Here is a 16,863-nt window from a genome sequence, read left to right on the forward strand (position 1 = left end):
TCCACAGGTATTTTTGGACTCACTGTGATACTAGAGCATTTCCTAAAGCCCCAGCTCTCCTCTCTCTACTTTCCTTTTCTCACTCTGTACTGCATTGTATACACACATACACACACAAACACACTCGCACACAGTAGAATGAACTTTCAGGATCTTGATGTTCAGGGAGAAGAGAAGCATGTACTGAAATGCCAGTGTTCAGAGCCCCACCATTTAGCACAAGATCTTCAGTACTAACTGAAGACAGAGGACAGTGTCAACTGTGAGCCCAGAGGCGGTGCAGTGTTGCTGTGATAGGTGCCTAGTGTCAACACCAGCCAGTTCTGGCTGTTTGGGGAGCTAACTGGATGCCGATTTGGGGTCTCCGTGTCCACCTCAAAGACACCAGGGCAGCGTGGCTGCAAATGCAGTGATGGCAGGGCCTGTTAGTATTTGAGCCTCTCTGCTCGCCAGCCGGAAATGCCCCAGTCTCTGCTGTCAACTAGGGAAGTTGCCATCCTAGCAGCCACCAGAGGCCACTGGGGATCAAGGAGACAGCAACTCAGTTGATTTTTCTGACCACAGGCATAACCTTGCCAAGAACCCTGGAGCTGCAAGGTTCTTGGGCATCAGAACCAGCTGGGACACTTTCCTCATTCTCTTGCGGTGAAAGCTCTGGTTGGAATCTTGTTTCTCATTATGGCACAGGAGTCTGTTTTATAGCTGACCAGTGACTTTTGATTTCAGCACCACCACTGGCTATGCACCTCCCCCCTCCCAATATTCCTGGAGAATATTTTCACAATTGACTGTTGTTTCCCCAACCCAAGCCTGGAAGAAGGCGATTAGGGGTCCAGAATTCTGCCTCAGACTGGGTTGTCTCTGTCTTCCTCCAGACCCAATGCCTGAGGTCTTCCAGCCATCTTTGCCCTGCAGTTTCAGGACTGTTGACAAACCTAATGCGCCCAGTGGTACCTGGAGGTGCCAATAAATTGGAGCATGAAGATTTTCTTCTGGAATGTTTCATTGTTCTCACGTTGAAAAGTGAAATGCGAATGCTTGAAGACTCTGAGCCTTATTTCTTTACGTGCTGAAAAGAAATCTGCCACACTGTTTGGTCTTCTTGGGGGATGGCTCTACAGGATGTAACTGCTGGAGGCTGTCTTTTAAGAAGATCCTGGTTTCAAAATGTGTAACCTTTTGTGTTTAATTGCAGCGAAATGCCCCTAAGTGCAAAATGTGAATTCCTTGATTTTGTTCTACTTGGTGAATTTCTATGCTGTCTCCTGTCTGCGCTAGTTGGTGAATGATGTACCCGACAATGAGATGCCTGCTTCAGTAGTTGCTCTTTAAAAGGTACACTTAATAAATGTATTTTTCCATTTATTGTTTTGCCCTCTTTCTTTCTTTTGAGAACAGTGGCCATATCTGGAGGCTTGCAGCCTTCAGTTCCTTTGCTGGGCTTCCCTTGAATCTGCATAATCTGTCTGATTGTGACACAGGTGTATCTGGGCTGTGGCAGGTGCCGGGGGGCGGGGTGGGGGTCAGCAGGAGACCTGATCCCAATCTCTTGGTTCACAGCTTCTCTCATTTATCAGAGTTCTGTTGGAAGATGCTCTAAGACCCGTACACAAACCTCTTGTATGATGTAGCCACACCCACCATCTGACTCTGGACATTACGGGAGTCTGGATTGTCCTCTTGAAGGAAGCTTAAGGCATATCTTTCTTCAAATGGGATATGGGAGCTACCTGCAGAATCACAAATGGGTTTGTGGTCATTCCTGGTCTCCACTACTAAATCACAACCTGTGTCTTAAACAGGAATACCTCATGAGCCAGATGTAGTGTATGGGAGTGGAATGCCACCCCCTTCTCTGGCCCATTCTCATCATACCCCTACTACGCTGTTCTGACTGCTACTTTTCAGGTGGAGTCACAGAAGGAACGACTCCATCATAGTCTGGCCCTTAGAGAAGGAGAGTGAACTTGAAAAATTGGAGTCAGGGTCAAGTTAGGTCACAGTAAATGCCAAGATGGTCAGAAGTCTCTGCATAACCCAAGACTCCAAGTCTGAAATGGTTTGCCCAACAATGTGAGAGATGTCTGAGGGGCAGGCCCTTTGAGGGGGTGTAAGGGGTGCTTGCTTTAAACCTTTCAGCAGGAGGAGCCTAGGCTGTAAGTCCACTTGAGAATGTGCAGGGCCCTTGAGCAGAGAGCAGTGGGCTGGAACCACAGCATGAATGTGACTGGCTGTGCACCTTTTGACAAGTCTGGCCTCTGGACAGTGACTTTCTTGTTTGCCAAAAGTAAGGGATGATGATGAGTGTTTAAGAACAACATATACCGATATCTGCAGCTTCTTTAAAAATGCAAAAGAAAGGGGAGATTGGCAGATGAAAGATGAGTAGGAACGTGTTGAAGGCGGAGCAGTAAACTGAATTCTAGAGCCTAGATGGTGGGTAGATAGTTGTTCACAGCAGACAGTTTCAACATTCCTCTGTGTTTGAAATTTTCATACTAAGATACTTGAAAAAACAAAAGCAGGTAAAAAGAGCTAAAATGGACTTTAGAGATCATTTTGTGGATGCTAAAGTTGAGACCAACCAGGAGGAGGGGCAAGGATAGAATGGAGGCTGCTTCCGCCCTGCCTCCTATGCAGGTGTGGCCCCTCCACCACATCACCCCCAGTCCCTCGGGTTCATGGCCAGGTGCCAGTGAGGTGATACCTCTGAAAACATGAAAAGTACTTTGGAACCTGAATTTCATGAGACTTACAGGTGTTGCATGAAGAAAAAAAGGGGGCGGGGGGATCAAATAGGATTGGAGGCTATTGGCCCAAATAGCTTTCTTTACTGCAGGACTTGTCAGAACCTTTAACATTCTAATGTCTATTGAAAATCTCTGAGAGAAATATAATACATTTTCCAAACAAATTTAAGTGTAAAAGCTGCCCCCTGCATTTTCTGAGGACTTAGTTCTAGATAACACACTTGGGGAAAGCATCCCTAAAGAATGAAAGATTTCTGGTTTTCTGATTTTTTTTTTCCTGCTGAGGCTAGGTGGGCAGGAGGTGGACCGTGCCTTTTCTATTGCCTTTTATTTGGTCCACATGTGAACCAATTGCACCGCATGCCCTCATCACATCCCTTGGGGCTGAGGGTGTACATGCCAGGAGGCGATGCCAGGGGCTCAGCATCTGAGCCAAAAGGGAGGTTTGAACCCAGGCCCTGCTTCCAGTGGTGCCCAGGGAGTGTCACCTGCCCCTTCCAGCCCAGGGGCCATTTCCTTCTGTGAGTAACGCCTGGCTGGCCCAGGGGCAACAGAAGTCAATGGGGAATAATCTCCCCAGGAGCACAGTGGGAGCAGACACCCAGCGAACAAGAATCCCAAGAGAAACCAAACTCTGGTTCTTGCATTTGGCTGAGAGACGGGTTAGCCAGCTTGACCCTTCTGCTTCTCAGGGCAGTGAAATATATTTTTGGAGCTGATCAGGGCATGTGCCCACATAGTGGACAGATGGAAAACAGCGTTCTCCAGATGCAACCGAAACCCTTTATTGGAGCCACCCTCCTAATGCCAGCAGTCACTGGTGGTTTCCTGGGGCAGGGGTAGGGTGTCCCGGGTGGGAACTGTGGGCCGGTTTATGCTGTTACAGTACAAGTGAATGCAAGGATTTGCAGTAGCTGCCTCTTAGCAAATGATCTTCCTGGCGCCCAGTCACGGGGGCATCATGGTACAGCAGGGGGCAGAGGGAAGCCCACTGTGCTTCCGTGGTGGACTGTCTTTTCTTTCTGGTTTTCCTACTCTGTGTCCCCCCATCTTGGGGGGCAGCAGCCCCACGAGCAGCAGGCTCCCCTGCCCCGCCGCCCCATCGCCCACCCGGCCTCACACTTCCTTCCGCAGCATCACCTTGATGTTGCTGCAGACCTGGCCCAGGGCGGCGAAGAGTGGGTTGCAGAAGGTGCGGATGCAGAGTGAGTAGATGTGGCTGATGCACTGGATCTCGATCAGGTAGCTCTTGATGCAGGGCACCACCGCCCAGATGTGGCAGAAGGAGATGCAGGCGAACAGGAAGCCCCAGAGCAGGGCCAGTGGGACGCCCAGCAGTGTGGACAGCAGGCGGTAGCACCAGTACTTGGAGACAGTGAAGGTGGTGTAGCTCACCTTCCACACGCCGTCAAAGCTGTAGGTGCCCACAGGCTCCGCGATCACGTCTTCAAAATCCACCTGCAGGGGCAGGACGGGGAATCCTCAAGTCACAGCATCACCGGTTTCTTAAGGGTCAGAACCCCCTGAGTGGCCTGTTAAAGCTAGTGCCTGGGCCGTGCCCACGGGACTTCAGACCCCTGTGAGTCCAGGTGGGGCCTGAGACTCTGCATTTCTGGCCAGCTCTCAGGTGATGGCTGGTGTTGCCCTAGAGTTGTGAGGCATAAGAGCTGGTCCAGTCCTCTGATTTATGGGGGGAGAAGAGGCTCTGAGGAGTTGACTGATTTAATCTGTAAGTTACAGGCTGGCCAGGAGACTCTGAAATTCTATTATTTTATGATCCTAGGGAATTGGAATGGCAGTAATCTTGAAAAGATTTACTGGGTGCCTGCTGATAGGATGGCAAACAGGTGAAGGTTCCTGCCCTCCTGGACTTTACAGCCACAGAGAGAACAAGGCCAGTCCTCCGGTAAGGGAAGGACAGGGGCCATGTGCACCCATAAGGTGACATTTAACTCAGCCTGGGGGTAAAGCTTCCTGGAGGAGGCCTTATCTAGCTAAGCTGATTCCTGGTGGTAGCCAGGTAATGGGTGGAGGTGTGGGCTGGAAAAGTGTTTGGGGCACCAACTGCTGGGACCTAGTGGGATAGATAGTGTGCTCTCTCAGGGAATTACAGGCCTTCTGGAAGGCCGAGCACAGGCCCACAATGGCAAAAGGGAGGCTGGAGAGGCCAGATGGGGCAGGCATTGTGCAGAGAGCAGCCTCTGAGTGAGGGCTTTTGCACAGGAAGTGGCTTGGCTGGATTGCAGCTTTTTTTCAGTTGAGGTATAATTGACACATTACGTTAGTTTTAGGTGTTCAACATAGTGATTTGATTTTTATATTTCAGGAAATGATCACCACAGTGAGTGTAGTTAACATCTCTGTACCTGTGATCAGAACTTGTATGACTTACTCTCAGCAGGTTTTACATGTACAATACAATATTATTCACCATGCATTGTAGTCGCCATGCTGTACTATACAGCCTTAGGACTCATTCATCTTATAACTGGAAGTTGGTACCTTTTGACCCCCTTCACCCATTTCACCTCCTCCCTCCTGCCTCTGGAAACCACTAGTCTGCTCTCTGCAACTCTGGTCTGAGTTCTGAGTTGCTCATCCTGGCTGACATGACTGGGGTGGTTGTTGGGGTGGGAGTGAGGATGCCTCGGGGAGAGGCCAGCTGGGAGGCGTCGCTGGGTTCAGCCTTGTCCGGGGTGATGGAGGAGGCTAGAGGAGGTGCACTGGTCTGAGCTGTTTCAGGATCTGGCTGGTGGTGAGGTGAGGACTGTGTTGTCCTGGCTGGTGGAGGCGTCTGGTATCTGAGTGCTGCACCTCGGGAGTGCAGCACTGTTCTCTCTGCCCTGGTCCTGAACTGCCTCGGACTTTCCTCTCATGCTGCCTACTTGGGCCTTTCTTTTTCTTTTTTAAAATCTTTTTGGCTGTACCGCATGGCATTTGGGCTCTTACTTCACTGATCAGGAATCAAACCTGCACCCCCTGCATTGGAGGTGTGGAGTCTTAACCACTGGCTCACCAGGGAAGTCTCCTCCCTGTCCCTCCCTTGCAGCTGGAAAGAAGGTGGATACTCAAGAAAATCCTGCTCATACATCCCACTGAAATGGTGACTGAGGCCCCATTTGGTAAGTGGAAAAAAATAAAGATTGCTTTCAGCCAAGTCACTTCACTAACCTTTTGTGAGTCCCTACTATGCCTTAAGCATCATCATGCTGCTTTCTCATATGTGATGTCATTTAGTAGCACTGAGCGTTAGCTGTCTTGCCTATAAAATGAGAGGCAGTGTATTCCTGGGCTGCTTTAACAGCAGTTGGTTGAATAAATACATAAATGAATCAGACTCACTGGAGGGTGGGGAGTTGGGCCAGTGAGCTCAAACCCCAGTCTCCCATGCAGACGCTTTTCCCACTTTTGAGGGGGAAGGAGATCCTCTCTATGAATAAAGTTATTATTAAAACTACTTTTCCTTATAACATAGCCACCTTGCAGAAAATTAAAGGAGTAGGAAAAACAAGACACATGCATCTCCAGTTTGCATTTCTCTACTAGTAATACTAAAATTATTATTGCTTTGATGCTTTTCTTTCCAGTGAAAATGTTCTGAGGGGTAGGGAGTGGACATGACCATATTGTATGTCCATTGTTGAGTCCTGTTTTTCTCACATGGCTGGATTCTGAGCTCCTAGGCCAGGCCTCAGGTCCCTGGGTTCCCCTGGAGAGAGCCGAGTATGCAGCCCGACACTTGGGGTGATTTGTTGATGAGGAACAAAATTCACAAAAAGTGATTTCAGGCTGCAGGTGATATGCACAAGTTGACTTGGGGAGTCAGAGGGCCTTTTAGGATCCACTTGTGAATCTTAGCCTCCAGCCTTCTCTTCTTGGGGCTTAGTGGAGATCACTTAACCTCTCATGCGGCCAGCCCTCTGGATGGAAGGGAACGGCTGGAAGGAAAACTAAGAATATGGTCCTCGTCTCCTCCAAAAGAGAACAGTGATTCCTGGAGGGCCTCTAGGAGCTGGTAGCTAGTGGGAGATGTGGGGTTAGACATGCAGGAGTCTCCAGTCTCTAGATCTAGTGCTGGGTCTTTGGACAAGAAGGCCCAAGTTGGTTGGGGAATGTCCCATGTATTTGGAGAGTAAATGGAAATAACTGGTATCTTTCCACATCCGGTTTATATGGGCAGAAATCCAGAGTTGCTGTTTCTTAGGGGAGTCGAGATCCAAGAAGCTGAGGAGTATAGGCCCCAGGGGACCGTTCCAGCTTTGCCCTGGGTACACACACTAAAATTGTGGAGTTTCAGCCAAATCCCCAAGGCCTGGATCCTGCCAGCTGAGGGATTCTGACCTCCACAGCCAGCCCCTTCTGTATCGTGGTCATGCCCACCTGTGCCTGATGCCTTCTAGCGCCTGGGCTGGGCTCTGGATCCTGCTGCAGTCCTAGGAATGAGCATCCGAGGGAGGCCTTTGGGTGGACGTGGTCTCCCTGCCTTCCCCCTCTGTCCTGTTCAGTGCCTGGGGCCTCTCCTTCCCTTCCTGTGACTATTCCTTGGGATCGTGGACTCTGACTCACAGATGACCCCGCCCTGCCTCCTCCCCTTCAAGCTGAGCGACAGGTGCATCTAGGCATCCTGATTCGACTCTGAGCTCTTCACACAGCCCCAGCCAGGGTCAGACCCTGAGGCAGATACTGGCTGTCAGGGAGGGAGACTTGTTCCCTCTGAGATCTGGTCCTAGTCGGCCAGAGAGACCTGCCCCAGGGCAGGGCCCCTGGCCCCTTCTTTGCAGCCACCCACTCTACTCCAAGCAGTCAGCAATTCCCCTGCCCCTTGGTAGCCCAGCCTGCTTTGTTCATGTATTTCAGCATATTCCTGCATTCAGCAATGATTGATTGGCTATGTCTGGCCTCTGAGGGTGGAAGGGGCCCTGACCAACTCATACTGTTGAGGTTTGCATCCAGCTGTGTCTCTTACTGGCTCTGTGACCTTCAACAAGCATCTCAGCTTTCCTATGCCTCGTTTTCCTAGATGGATCTCTTTAGGTTTATCAGACCATTGAATAAGTTAAGACATGTAAATACTCAGCATATTGCCTGGTATAGGATCCTCATCACTAACTAACTGTTAGCTGCTAGTGGCTTTTAGAGTGCTTTCTTCAGCAGGAGCTAGGTTCCCAAAGGTGGATTTGCACAGTTGCTGATCTGATGAGTGACTTTGGCAATAACTTAACCTCTTTGAGCTTCATTTTCTGATCTGTAAAATGGGTTTGCTGTTTTTTACAACCTTGTTGTGAAGAACAGACATGATTTCTTTTCTATCCGTCTGTCTCCTACCATTTGTTCATCTCCCCGTTCATCTGTTCTTATCTATTCTCCGTTCATCCTGCCATCCATGGATCCATCAGTCCACCCATATGCATCCGTCCATTCATATCCATCTACCTGTCGTCTATCTGTCCTCTCATCCATCTGTCCATCCTCATCCACCCATTCATACCTATCCATCCATTCAGCCAAACAAATACTTATTCAATACCTACTTTGTGCTAGACACAAAATGGGTCTGACCCTGGCTGGGGCTGTGTGAAGAGCTCAGAGTCGAATCAGGATGCCTAGATGCACCTGTCGCTCAGCTTGAAGGGGAGGAGGCAGGGCGGGGTCATCTGTGAGTTGGGGTACACAATCCTAAGAAAGAGTCACAGGATTGTGCTAGGCACATCCTCTTGGGCAATGCTTAGTATAGTACATGGCGCACGGTAGGTACCCAGTGACATAATCATTTGTTTAGCTGCTCTAAAGTTCCTGTGAAAATTTATCTCAGAAAATTTCTTGGTACCCCAGATCATAAGTGCAATGATTCTCCAGCCTACCTGGTCATAAATGAGTGTGTGCACATGTCCATAAGGTGGATGGATTCCTCTTTTCCCTCCTTCTCTGCTTATGGTAATAATCCTACCACCAAGAACTTCTCTATGATGTCTTTTAATGATCATCCTTGTTTTTTTTTTTTGCAGAGGCAGAAGCTGTTGTTACTGAAATTTGAGTTCTTTTTAGTAATCGCCTTCTGGCACTGTGCCCAGGGCACCCTCTCTGTTGTCTGTGAACCTGAAATCATGCTCCCAGAGAGACGGGCCATCCTGGGAGGAGGCAGCCGTTCCCTTAACCAGAGCTGAGACCGCTCTGATCACCATACTACTTTGGGGAGATATTTATAAAGCCCAGCTCAGGCAGCTCTAGGCAGACGTGCCAGTGTATCAGAAGCACACAGTGACTTCATTTCTTAATTTGTTTCCGGAAGTGGAGGGGAGATGGCTTTTTCTGGAAGGGTGAGGTGGGGGCTAAGTCCATGGGCAGAGCTGGAGGGCTGGGTGTGCAGCTGGAGGAGGGGCTGGGATGGAGAGAAAGTGGCGGCTCGTTTAGCTGGTGTCCCCTTCTCTGGCGTATTTATTTTTGGAACAGCAAGAGAGCTAGTTGATTCATTGGAATTGGCCAGCAGGGCTCCTGCCATCTCCAGGAGGGCAGGGAAGGCGCAGGGGAGCCGGGCTGGGCGCTGCCCAAGGATGCGAGGGAGGCCAGCAGCCATCCCCCAGTACACCCCCCCCCAGTTCAAAAATGCCTCCCCTCATTCCTGCGTGACTCAGTCTTTGCGCATGCAGGGCCCTGCAGGATTCAGACAGGCTCTCCGTGGGTGGGGGAAATGGCTCTAGGCAGGGGGATGGCCACTGGGTCGGGTCTCTACTTGGCCACTGAGTTACTGTGTGATTTGGGGTCTGGGGCTTTCCCTCTCTGGGCCCACCTTTTTTGTTTGATGTTTTGTTTGTGGGTTTTGACACTACCAAGAGGATTGGGCCAACATCCTTAGTGACACGGAATTAGTTTTGAAGTCAAGATCCGAAGGAGTGCCTATGCTTGTGGGATCTTGGTCTTGTCACCTACTATCTAGCTGCTCAAAGGGTGGTCCACAATCAGTGTGCTCCTCCCAACAAGGTAAGTCCACAAGTTGAGAGCAGGCATTTTAGAAATAGTTATTTCAGCTAGTAATTGTGTGTCTGTTAATTCTAATAATAATAACAATTGGATTTTACATCGTCAATACCTCTTTTTCACTGCATCTCTCTAGTAGTTAATTTTGATTGACTTTTGCAAACTATTGGTGGACAACAGATTGGAATAATAACAATAAGGCTGGCCCTTCACCCAGATAGCCCGAGCAGCACTGACCTCTAAAGCAGGAAGCTAAGACGCGGTAATAGCTACGGAGTAGCTGGAAAATGGCAAAGCTTTGCTTCCTGTGTTATAATTAATAATAACAGCAGTAGAATTCTGTACCATCTGGGATGACCATAGTAGGGCCGAAATTTGGCCCTTGTAGGTGTCAATTTGGGCCATTTGTCTTATATCTAGTATTCCACCTGGCCTATAAGGGACAAGCAGGGGTGGAACCCACATCAAACCTTGGACCTCAGTTTCTCCTGCCATCTCCTTGACTAGGGTCATTGCAGGACCTGGTTCCTTAGCCAGAGGTGAGGCAAGGATGAAGCACAGGCCGGTTCTGGGAGTAGGAGGAGGGGGCCAAGTACTAGTGGGAGTTTGGGGTCCAGATCATCCTACAGAGGGGCCTGGGGCACCTGGCCTGAAGCTAAGGACACAGACGAAGGAGCTATGAAGAGACTCAGATAACAGAGGGCATCAGGGAGGAGAGAAGGGTCCCATCAGAGGAGTCCTCATCAGATCTTCGTGAGCCCTGCCCTTGCCCATCTCTTGCCATCCTCTCCCTGGCCCCCTTAGTTTCTGCCTTTGTGAAGGTTGGTGTGGTGGACTGCAGGGTAGTAGGAATTGCCTTGGGTTGACTTCTAGGCTTGGCTGTGTACCAGCTTCTCGAGGGATGTTAGCTAGTCCTCAGAGATGACCCCCAATTAGTGATGCCTGTCAGGGTTTCTGTCTGGGCGCAGTCTCAGGCTGGGCTCACCTTGTGACCTGCTCCACCAGCAGGATGTGGCAGAGGAGAAGCTGCCACTGAGACCTGCAGAGCTGCCCAGTCAAGTCCAGTCAATGCACAGAACTGAGAGAGGCTCGGAGGGCTGTTGCTTTAAGCCGTCGAGTTTTAGGATGGTTTGTCACACTACTGATACTGTGCATCTTTAAGGAAAACTGGTGACGACTCTGGACTCTAGGTGTGTCTTCTGTTAGACAAAGAGGACTCGCCAGCTCTTGAAAGTACAAAACAGTGACTAATGGCAGGGCCTGGAAATCTGCATTTTAACAAGTGCCCCCAAGAAAGTGGACCACATTTTTAAAAATTCTAGTTCATAACACAGGAGTCCCCATAACACAAAGTTACAAATACCTCAATGTGAGTTAGTCCAGTGTAGCCCTTCTTAGAGGTACTTGCCAGGGGGCAAGATGAAAAGTTTTCAAATGAAGGAGTTGCCAGTGTGGAGTGCCTGGCAGATTGTGACCTTTCCTAATTCAGCATCATCCTGCCCCTTCTGCCTTCTCTCCCATAAATGCAGGCATTTCTAATCCTGTTGTTCTGCGGACAGTGTAGCAAAGAGGTTTCACCTGTGTGCCAGCTTGGCCAAGCCAATGGTCCATGGCTTCCGGGAAACGTGCTGTGATCCATTAGTGATGTCTGCCGTGGATATAGGCTGGGGAGTGGCAGTGCCCGGTCCTCACCTTTGCTGATGCTGCCCACCATCCTGCTCCATGTTGTGGCCTTTGCTTGTTTCAGCCCCTCTTCTTGGAAAGCCTGATGCCCCCTTTCCACGTTTTCCATTTTCCTCATTATTTATGCAGCTTGGATACCACCTCTCCATGAAGCTGGCTCTTGATTTTCCAAGTGCCTTCCTCTCGTAACCTCCCGTGACCCTTCAATTGATGGCTGAGTTACGGTGTTTACCACCTCCTCCTGAACATTCTCGTTAATGTAGCCTCGTCTTCTCTGTTGGGTTGGATTCTTCTCAAGAGGAAGTACCAGCTCAGTCACCTCTTCATGCAATAGGGTGTCCAGGTGGGTCCACACTGAAAGCAGATTTTAGAGAACTGGGGGGAAGAGGGAGCTGTTGGGTTCTCTAGGTACTTCTTAGCTTGAGCTCAGCGGCAGAAGGTGGTGTTTGTGTGTTTTACTGGAGGAGGAAGGCATGTGCGGCAGATATGGGTTGGAGGTAGGTGGGAACTGGTATGATGGGCTGGGATCAGGTCTGTTTGAAGGGTTTTCAGAGAGCGGCTGAAAACAGAAACCAAATGACCTGCCTGACACGGGTGAGACGTCCTGCTGAGTTCTCAATGAGACAGTCCTGAGACCCCTCTCAGATAACAGGCAGACTGTGGGGGTGGAACTGGGGTCCTGCAGCAATGCATGGGGGAGGGACTGGAGGCTTTGCAGTTTGGGTCTGAAGGGAACAATGTCCTAGCTGGCCAGCTGGAGCACTGGGGACCACTGGCCCTCATTTCCTGCCCCAGAGCCTGGCACAGGGCTCACAGACAGTGGGTCTGACTTGCTCATCACCATCTCAGCAACAGCCCAGTGCCTGGCACAGAGCAAGCAGTGGTTGGTGGCATTGATGTTCTGTGAATGGTGGTGGTGGTGGGGGGGGCAAAGGCAATGGGGTGGCCTCCCCTCTGCCCAGGCCCACCCCAGAGCACGGAGACTACAGTCAAGTCTGTTGGGCTGTGCAGGGCTCTCCCTTCGCCCTTGGCACTCATTTCCCTCTTGGGTTCAAGAGCAACACCAGGCCTTGCTCAGTGCAGTTCAGTGAAGTTTCGACTCTGGAAATCCAAAGGGAGTACCTCCTTCTGAGGGTCAAATCCATGGACCCAGTGAGTGCATCTCCTGTTCTCCACTGTTGGCTTTACTGTGTGAACTCAGCAGCACCAGTAAGGGAATAGGTCTCTCTTCTTTCCACTCGGGGCTTCAGACAGTAAATAATTTGCCTGCAATGCAGGAGACCCAGGTTCGATCCCTGGGTCTGGAAGTTACCCTGGAGAAGGAAATGGCAACCCACTCCGGTATTCTTGCCTGGAGAATTCCATGGGCAGATGAGCCTGTTGGGCTATATAGTCCATAGGGTCGCAAAGAGCTGGACTTGACTGAGCAACTTTCACTTTTTTCCCCTTGGCCTCTGTCTACACTAGGGACTGAGGCCCAGAGAGGGAAAGGGATTCGCCCAGGGTCTCAAAGCAAGTTAGTGTCAGGATGGGGCCAAGCTTGGGTCTCCGCAGCCCATTTTATTCTGGCGTCTTACTTGCCCTCCTTGCCCACAGGCAGCTCCAGCCTTCTTCTTGGCCTCGCCTTGTTTCTCTTTCTCTCCAAGTCTGTTCCCCTCACCCCTGTCCTTTGCCCGGCTGATGAAAGTTCGTCCAGGTGACCCAAAAGCCAGTCTGTCCAGGTAGACCCCTCTCTTCTAGCCACATTCTCCCCCGTTTCTTTGTTTACTTTATTGTTTCACAGCCCATTACACCAACCTGAAGTCTCCTTGTATCTTTCTGTGGTATTTAAGCTGATTCTGGTTTATAATCCCTGTTCTAAATTTCAAAACATTTTCATCTCTTCCTCATTAAAAAGGAAAGAAAAAGTCAAATAAATTCCCAGACCAGCTTATCCTCAGTATACTTCCCTTGTGGCTCAGCTGGTAAAGAATCCACCCGCAATGTGGGAGACCTGGGTTCGATCCCTGGGTTGGGAAGATCCCCTGGAGAAGGGAAAGGCTACCCACTCCAGTATTCTGGCCTGGAGAATTCCATGGTCTGTATAGTCCATGGGGTCACAAAGAGTCGGACACGACTGAGCAACTTTCATTCCACTCCCAATAGGAATGTTTGTGGGCCTTTTGCTTCACCTTGGAGGGATGGTTTTCTGTGGCTCAGTGCCTCCAGTGAGGATAGCTTCTAGTCCCCAAGAGGCAACATAAGCAGCTGCACCAGTGTAGCCACTCCCATCCCTCCCTTGAATTACACTCTGGGCTGGGAGCCGGCTCGCTCCTGGCTCACTGGGACCCTTGAGCCTCTCTCCACTTGTCACCTGCTGCAGGAATCCTTCAGAAACTGCCATCTCCCTTGGGATCCTCTTCTCCATCCCAGCAGCTGGCAAGGGACCACCAGAGCAGAACCCAGGCATCCGTGCTGGCCCTGGCTTGGTTCTTTTGCCCTCCAGGCTCCTATCAGCTCACATTTGCACACCCTTGTTTTGTGCCAGGGACTCTGTCAAATCCCTTATCTCATGTAATCCTCATGGTCTATTTCTATTGCACATTGCTGCTCTGAGATCCATTTACCCCGTAGGGATGGGGGTGGGGGGGGTAAATTATGAACATTTTACAGAGGGTCTGGTGTCATTGTTTTTAGGTAGAACAGCCTGGATTTGAAACCAGATCTGTTAGTGTCAAGTCTGGGACCATTCCCTCTAGATCACACTGCCCAAACCATGACAAATACTACTTAATGTTTTTATAGTGCTTTTCAGTTTGGAAAACTCATTCCCTAATTTTGCTGAACTTTCTAAGCTGTGTCATGATTATACTATCTCCACCATAAATGATGCTTATAAATACAATAATAGCATAATATAAACTGTTACAGAGAAATGTCCTGAGTGAATGGGGTCACAGAGGAAGGAGCTCCTGATTTCCTGGGGCAGTCGGGGAAGGCTTCCTGGAGGAGGTGATGTTTAAATGTCTCAGTGGCTGAGTGGGGCCTACACCATGTGGAGAAGAGGAAGCCGACACTCCTGGCAGAGATACAGGAGTATGTTCTGGTTCCTGTGACTGGCTCCTGACATGGGGGCTGGAGGTAGAAGAGGAAGGTGGGGGCCAGATTATTTTGGGGTTCAGAAGCCATGGGAAAAAGTTAGACTCAGCCAGCGTGGGAGGTATCCCGCTGAAGGTGACAATGCAGGGCGGTGCTTAGATCAAGCCCTTAACCGTGCTGTCTAACCCAGTAGCACTGAGCTATGTTGAGCATTTGACCTATGGTGAGTGCAACTGAAGAATTCTACATCATGTTTAACTTTACTTAAAATGTAAAAATCGATAGTCAATCCTGTGACTGGGAAACTTGTAAGAATGTTTGGAACAGTCTGGGCTTGTGAATCAATTTTCAACTCTACAACTTTTGAAATCTAGACACACAGAGTACAATGAAAAATATTGTGAAAATTAACTTCACCTGTTTGTTTTTCCTTTTTAAACTCATGACTGCTAGAAAATTTAAAGTGACATAGAGTAATTGTATAATGGGTCACATGACGTTTCTACTGGACGGGGCTGGTCTGTGTTTCTGATGTATTCAGAGGACCCTGGAGGCCCCTTCACGTGCCCTTTCAAAGGCCTTTCCAGTGACTCTGTTGCTTGTGGTTGGGCACCCTGCTCCCAGGAATTCTGCTATAGTAAGATGCCTGTGGCTATCGGGTGGAGGTTGGACTGAGGTGTGGGCCTGGAGGCAGCCAGGCTGCTGGTGGTATGTGGGCAAGGAAAGAGGCCTGACTCAGGCACAGCCATGGGGGAGACTCCCTGAAGGGAGGGTAACCCTCATCTGAGATCCCTTTTTAAGGGCCCTGGTGCCCTCTGAGGGCCTCTGCCCTGGCCACTGGACACTGGCGTCAGGCTGGGAGCAGGCATGAGTGCTGGCCACAGCCCCCAGCCTGCGGCAGTGGGTGTTCGGTGGTGCCCTGGGGAAGCTGGGCCCCCTGTGAGGGGCCAGGAGCCCTGCTGGAATCTGCCTTCTGGGGCTTAATCCCAGGCCCAGTGTGGAGACCGCAGAATGCCCCTGGCACAGAAAGGGCCCAACTTGGCCACCTTGTCTGCTCCCGGCAAAGGGCCAGGAACAGATGGGAAGAGCACAGAGTTGTAAGGAGCTTCCTTTGCGACTCGCCTCTCCTGCCCCGGTGGACGGTCCTGTATGTGTGACTGATTCTTTGCTCTTGTTTACACTAAAGGTTCTCTGAGGGTACAAGCTGGTTTTGGAACGGGCCTTTGGAGAAGCCAGGGAGGAACAGGGAAGCCGATGGTGCTGGAGCAGAGCCCACTCCTGTCTAGCACCCAAACCCACACCCTCGGGCAGGCGGCACCAGGGCAGGCCCGCAAGCCTACCTTCACTATGTCCTCGTTGATGTTCTTAGGGTCCCGGTTCACCAGGTCGATCTCCTTGAAGTGAATGTCCTTGACGATCTGGGCCTCCAGGTCTGTGCGCTCCTCGGCCATCATCGTGGAGCCGGGGGACCTGCAGGAGGAGATGGGAGCCGTGTGGCCGGCGGTGCTGAAAAGACCTGGGGCACAGACACCAGTGTCCCCAGACTTGTGCCCCTGCTGGCTAAATAGGCCCCACCCAGCATGCCGGCTGACAGCTGTCCTGCATAACTTCAGCCTGCCGCTGGCTGAAGCCTCCAGTGGCAAGCCTCCAAGCTAAAATTAAGACTGGAGCCCTGCTGGAAGACCCAGCACTCCTTAAAGGGGGCTGCGTGGGAGCTGGGCCTCACGAGTGACTCAAGGGCCTGGCATCCCCTGATGCCACTGCAGTCGGCGGCTGCTGTGCAGCCCTGGTACTTGTATTTTTGCCCCAGCTTGGCTTCTTGCTGGCTGCGTGAGCTTGGGCACAACTTGCCCCTCTGAGCACCACATCCCCACTTGTAAAATGGGTCCATAATAGTACCAATCGGGGCTCTGCTTAGCCTTGTGGAGACGACATAAGCTTGTGGGGGGAAGGGCTGTAGAATGAAATTAGTCTCTGGTGGGGATTCTCGTTGGAGCAGTTGTCACCTGCCCTATGGTTTGGTGGCCCAAAGCAGGGCTGAGGTTTTCCCAGCTCTGGGGTTTCCCCTGGATGGGGGTTGATGGACTGCAGCGTGGATTGGGGCTGGGGGAGGGTAAGATGGGAAGGAGACCACTCATGGGGTTGTCCACCCTCCTTTGCCTTTTGATACCATATGGAAGGGACGTGGAGTCCATATTTACCCTGCCCTTTGCCCTGTCCCCAGGAACAGCTTCAGGATATCCATGGACCCCAAGCACAGCATGAGCATCAGGCAAGCACCTCTTTTAGGTGTCTGGTTAGTTTCCCTGCATCCTTCTTCAGCCCAGCCATCACCCAAAGCCCCTGCCGCATGAAGGATGAAGACTCTGAGTCCTCA

General features: G+C 50.7%; 1 protein-coding gene across 1 annotated transcript; it reads right to left on the reverse strand.

Moving 5' to 3' along the window:
• Positions 1–3,866: 3,866 nt before the first annotated feature.
• Positions 3,867–15,940, reverse strand: CAV3 (caveolin 3). Its single transcript, XM_068982874.1, has 2 exons — positions 15,827–15,940; positions 3,867–4,208 (listed from the first exon to the last, which is right to left on the reverse strand). The coding sequence occupies exons 1-2, from the start codon at positions 15,938–15,940 to the stop codon at positions 3,867–3,869; spliced, it is 456 nt and encodes a 151-aa protein (XP_068838975.1).
• Positions 15,941–16,863: the final 923 nt, after the last annotated feature.

This window comes from Capricornis sumatraensis, chromosome 10 (genome assembly GCF_032405125.1).
Source record: "Capricornis sumatraensis isolate serow.1 chromosome 10, serow.2, whole genome shotgun sequence".
Lineage (NCBI taxonomy): Eukaryota > Metazoa > Chordata > Mammalia > Artiodactyla > Bovidae > Capricornis > Capricornis sumatraensis.

Bases quoted from the DNA above. Each gene is read 5' to 3' on its own strand.
- CAV3 (XM_068982874.1), bottom strand. From the start codon at position 15,940: ATGATGGCCGAGGAGCGCACAGACCTGGAGGCCCAGATCGTCAAGGAC. The intron at 4,209-15,826 runs GTAGGCTTGCGG...CTGCCCCTGCAG, and splicing joins TCAACGAGGACATAGTGAAG to GTGGATTTTGAAGACGTGAT.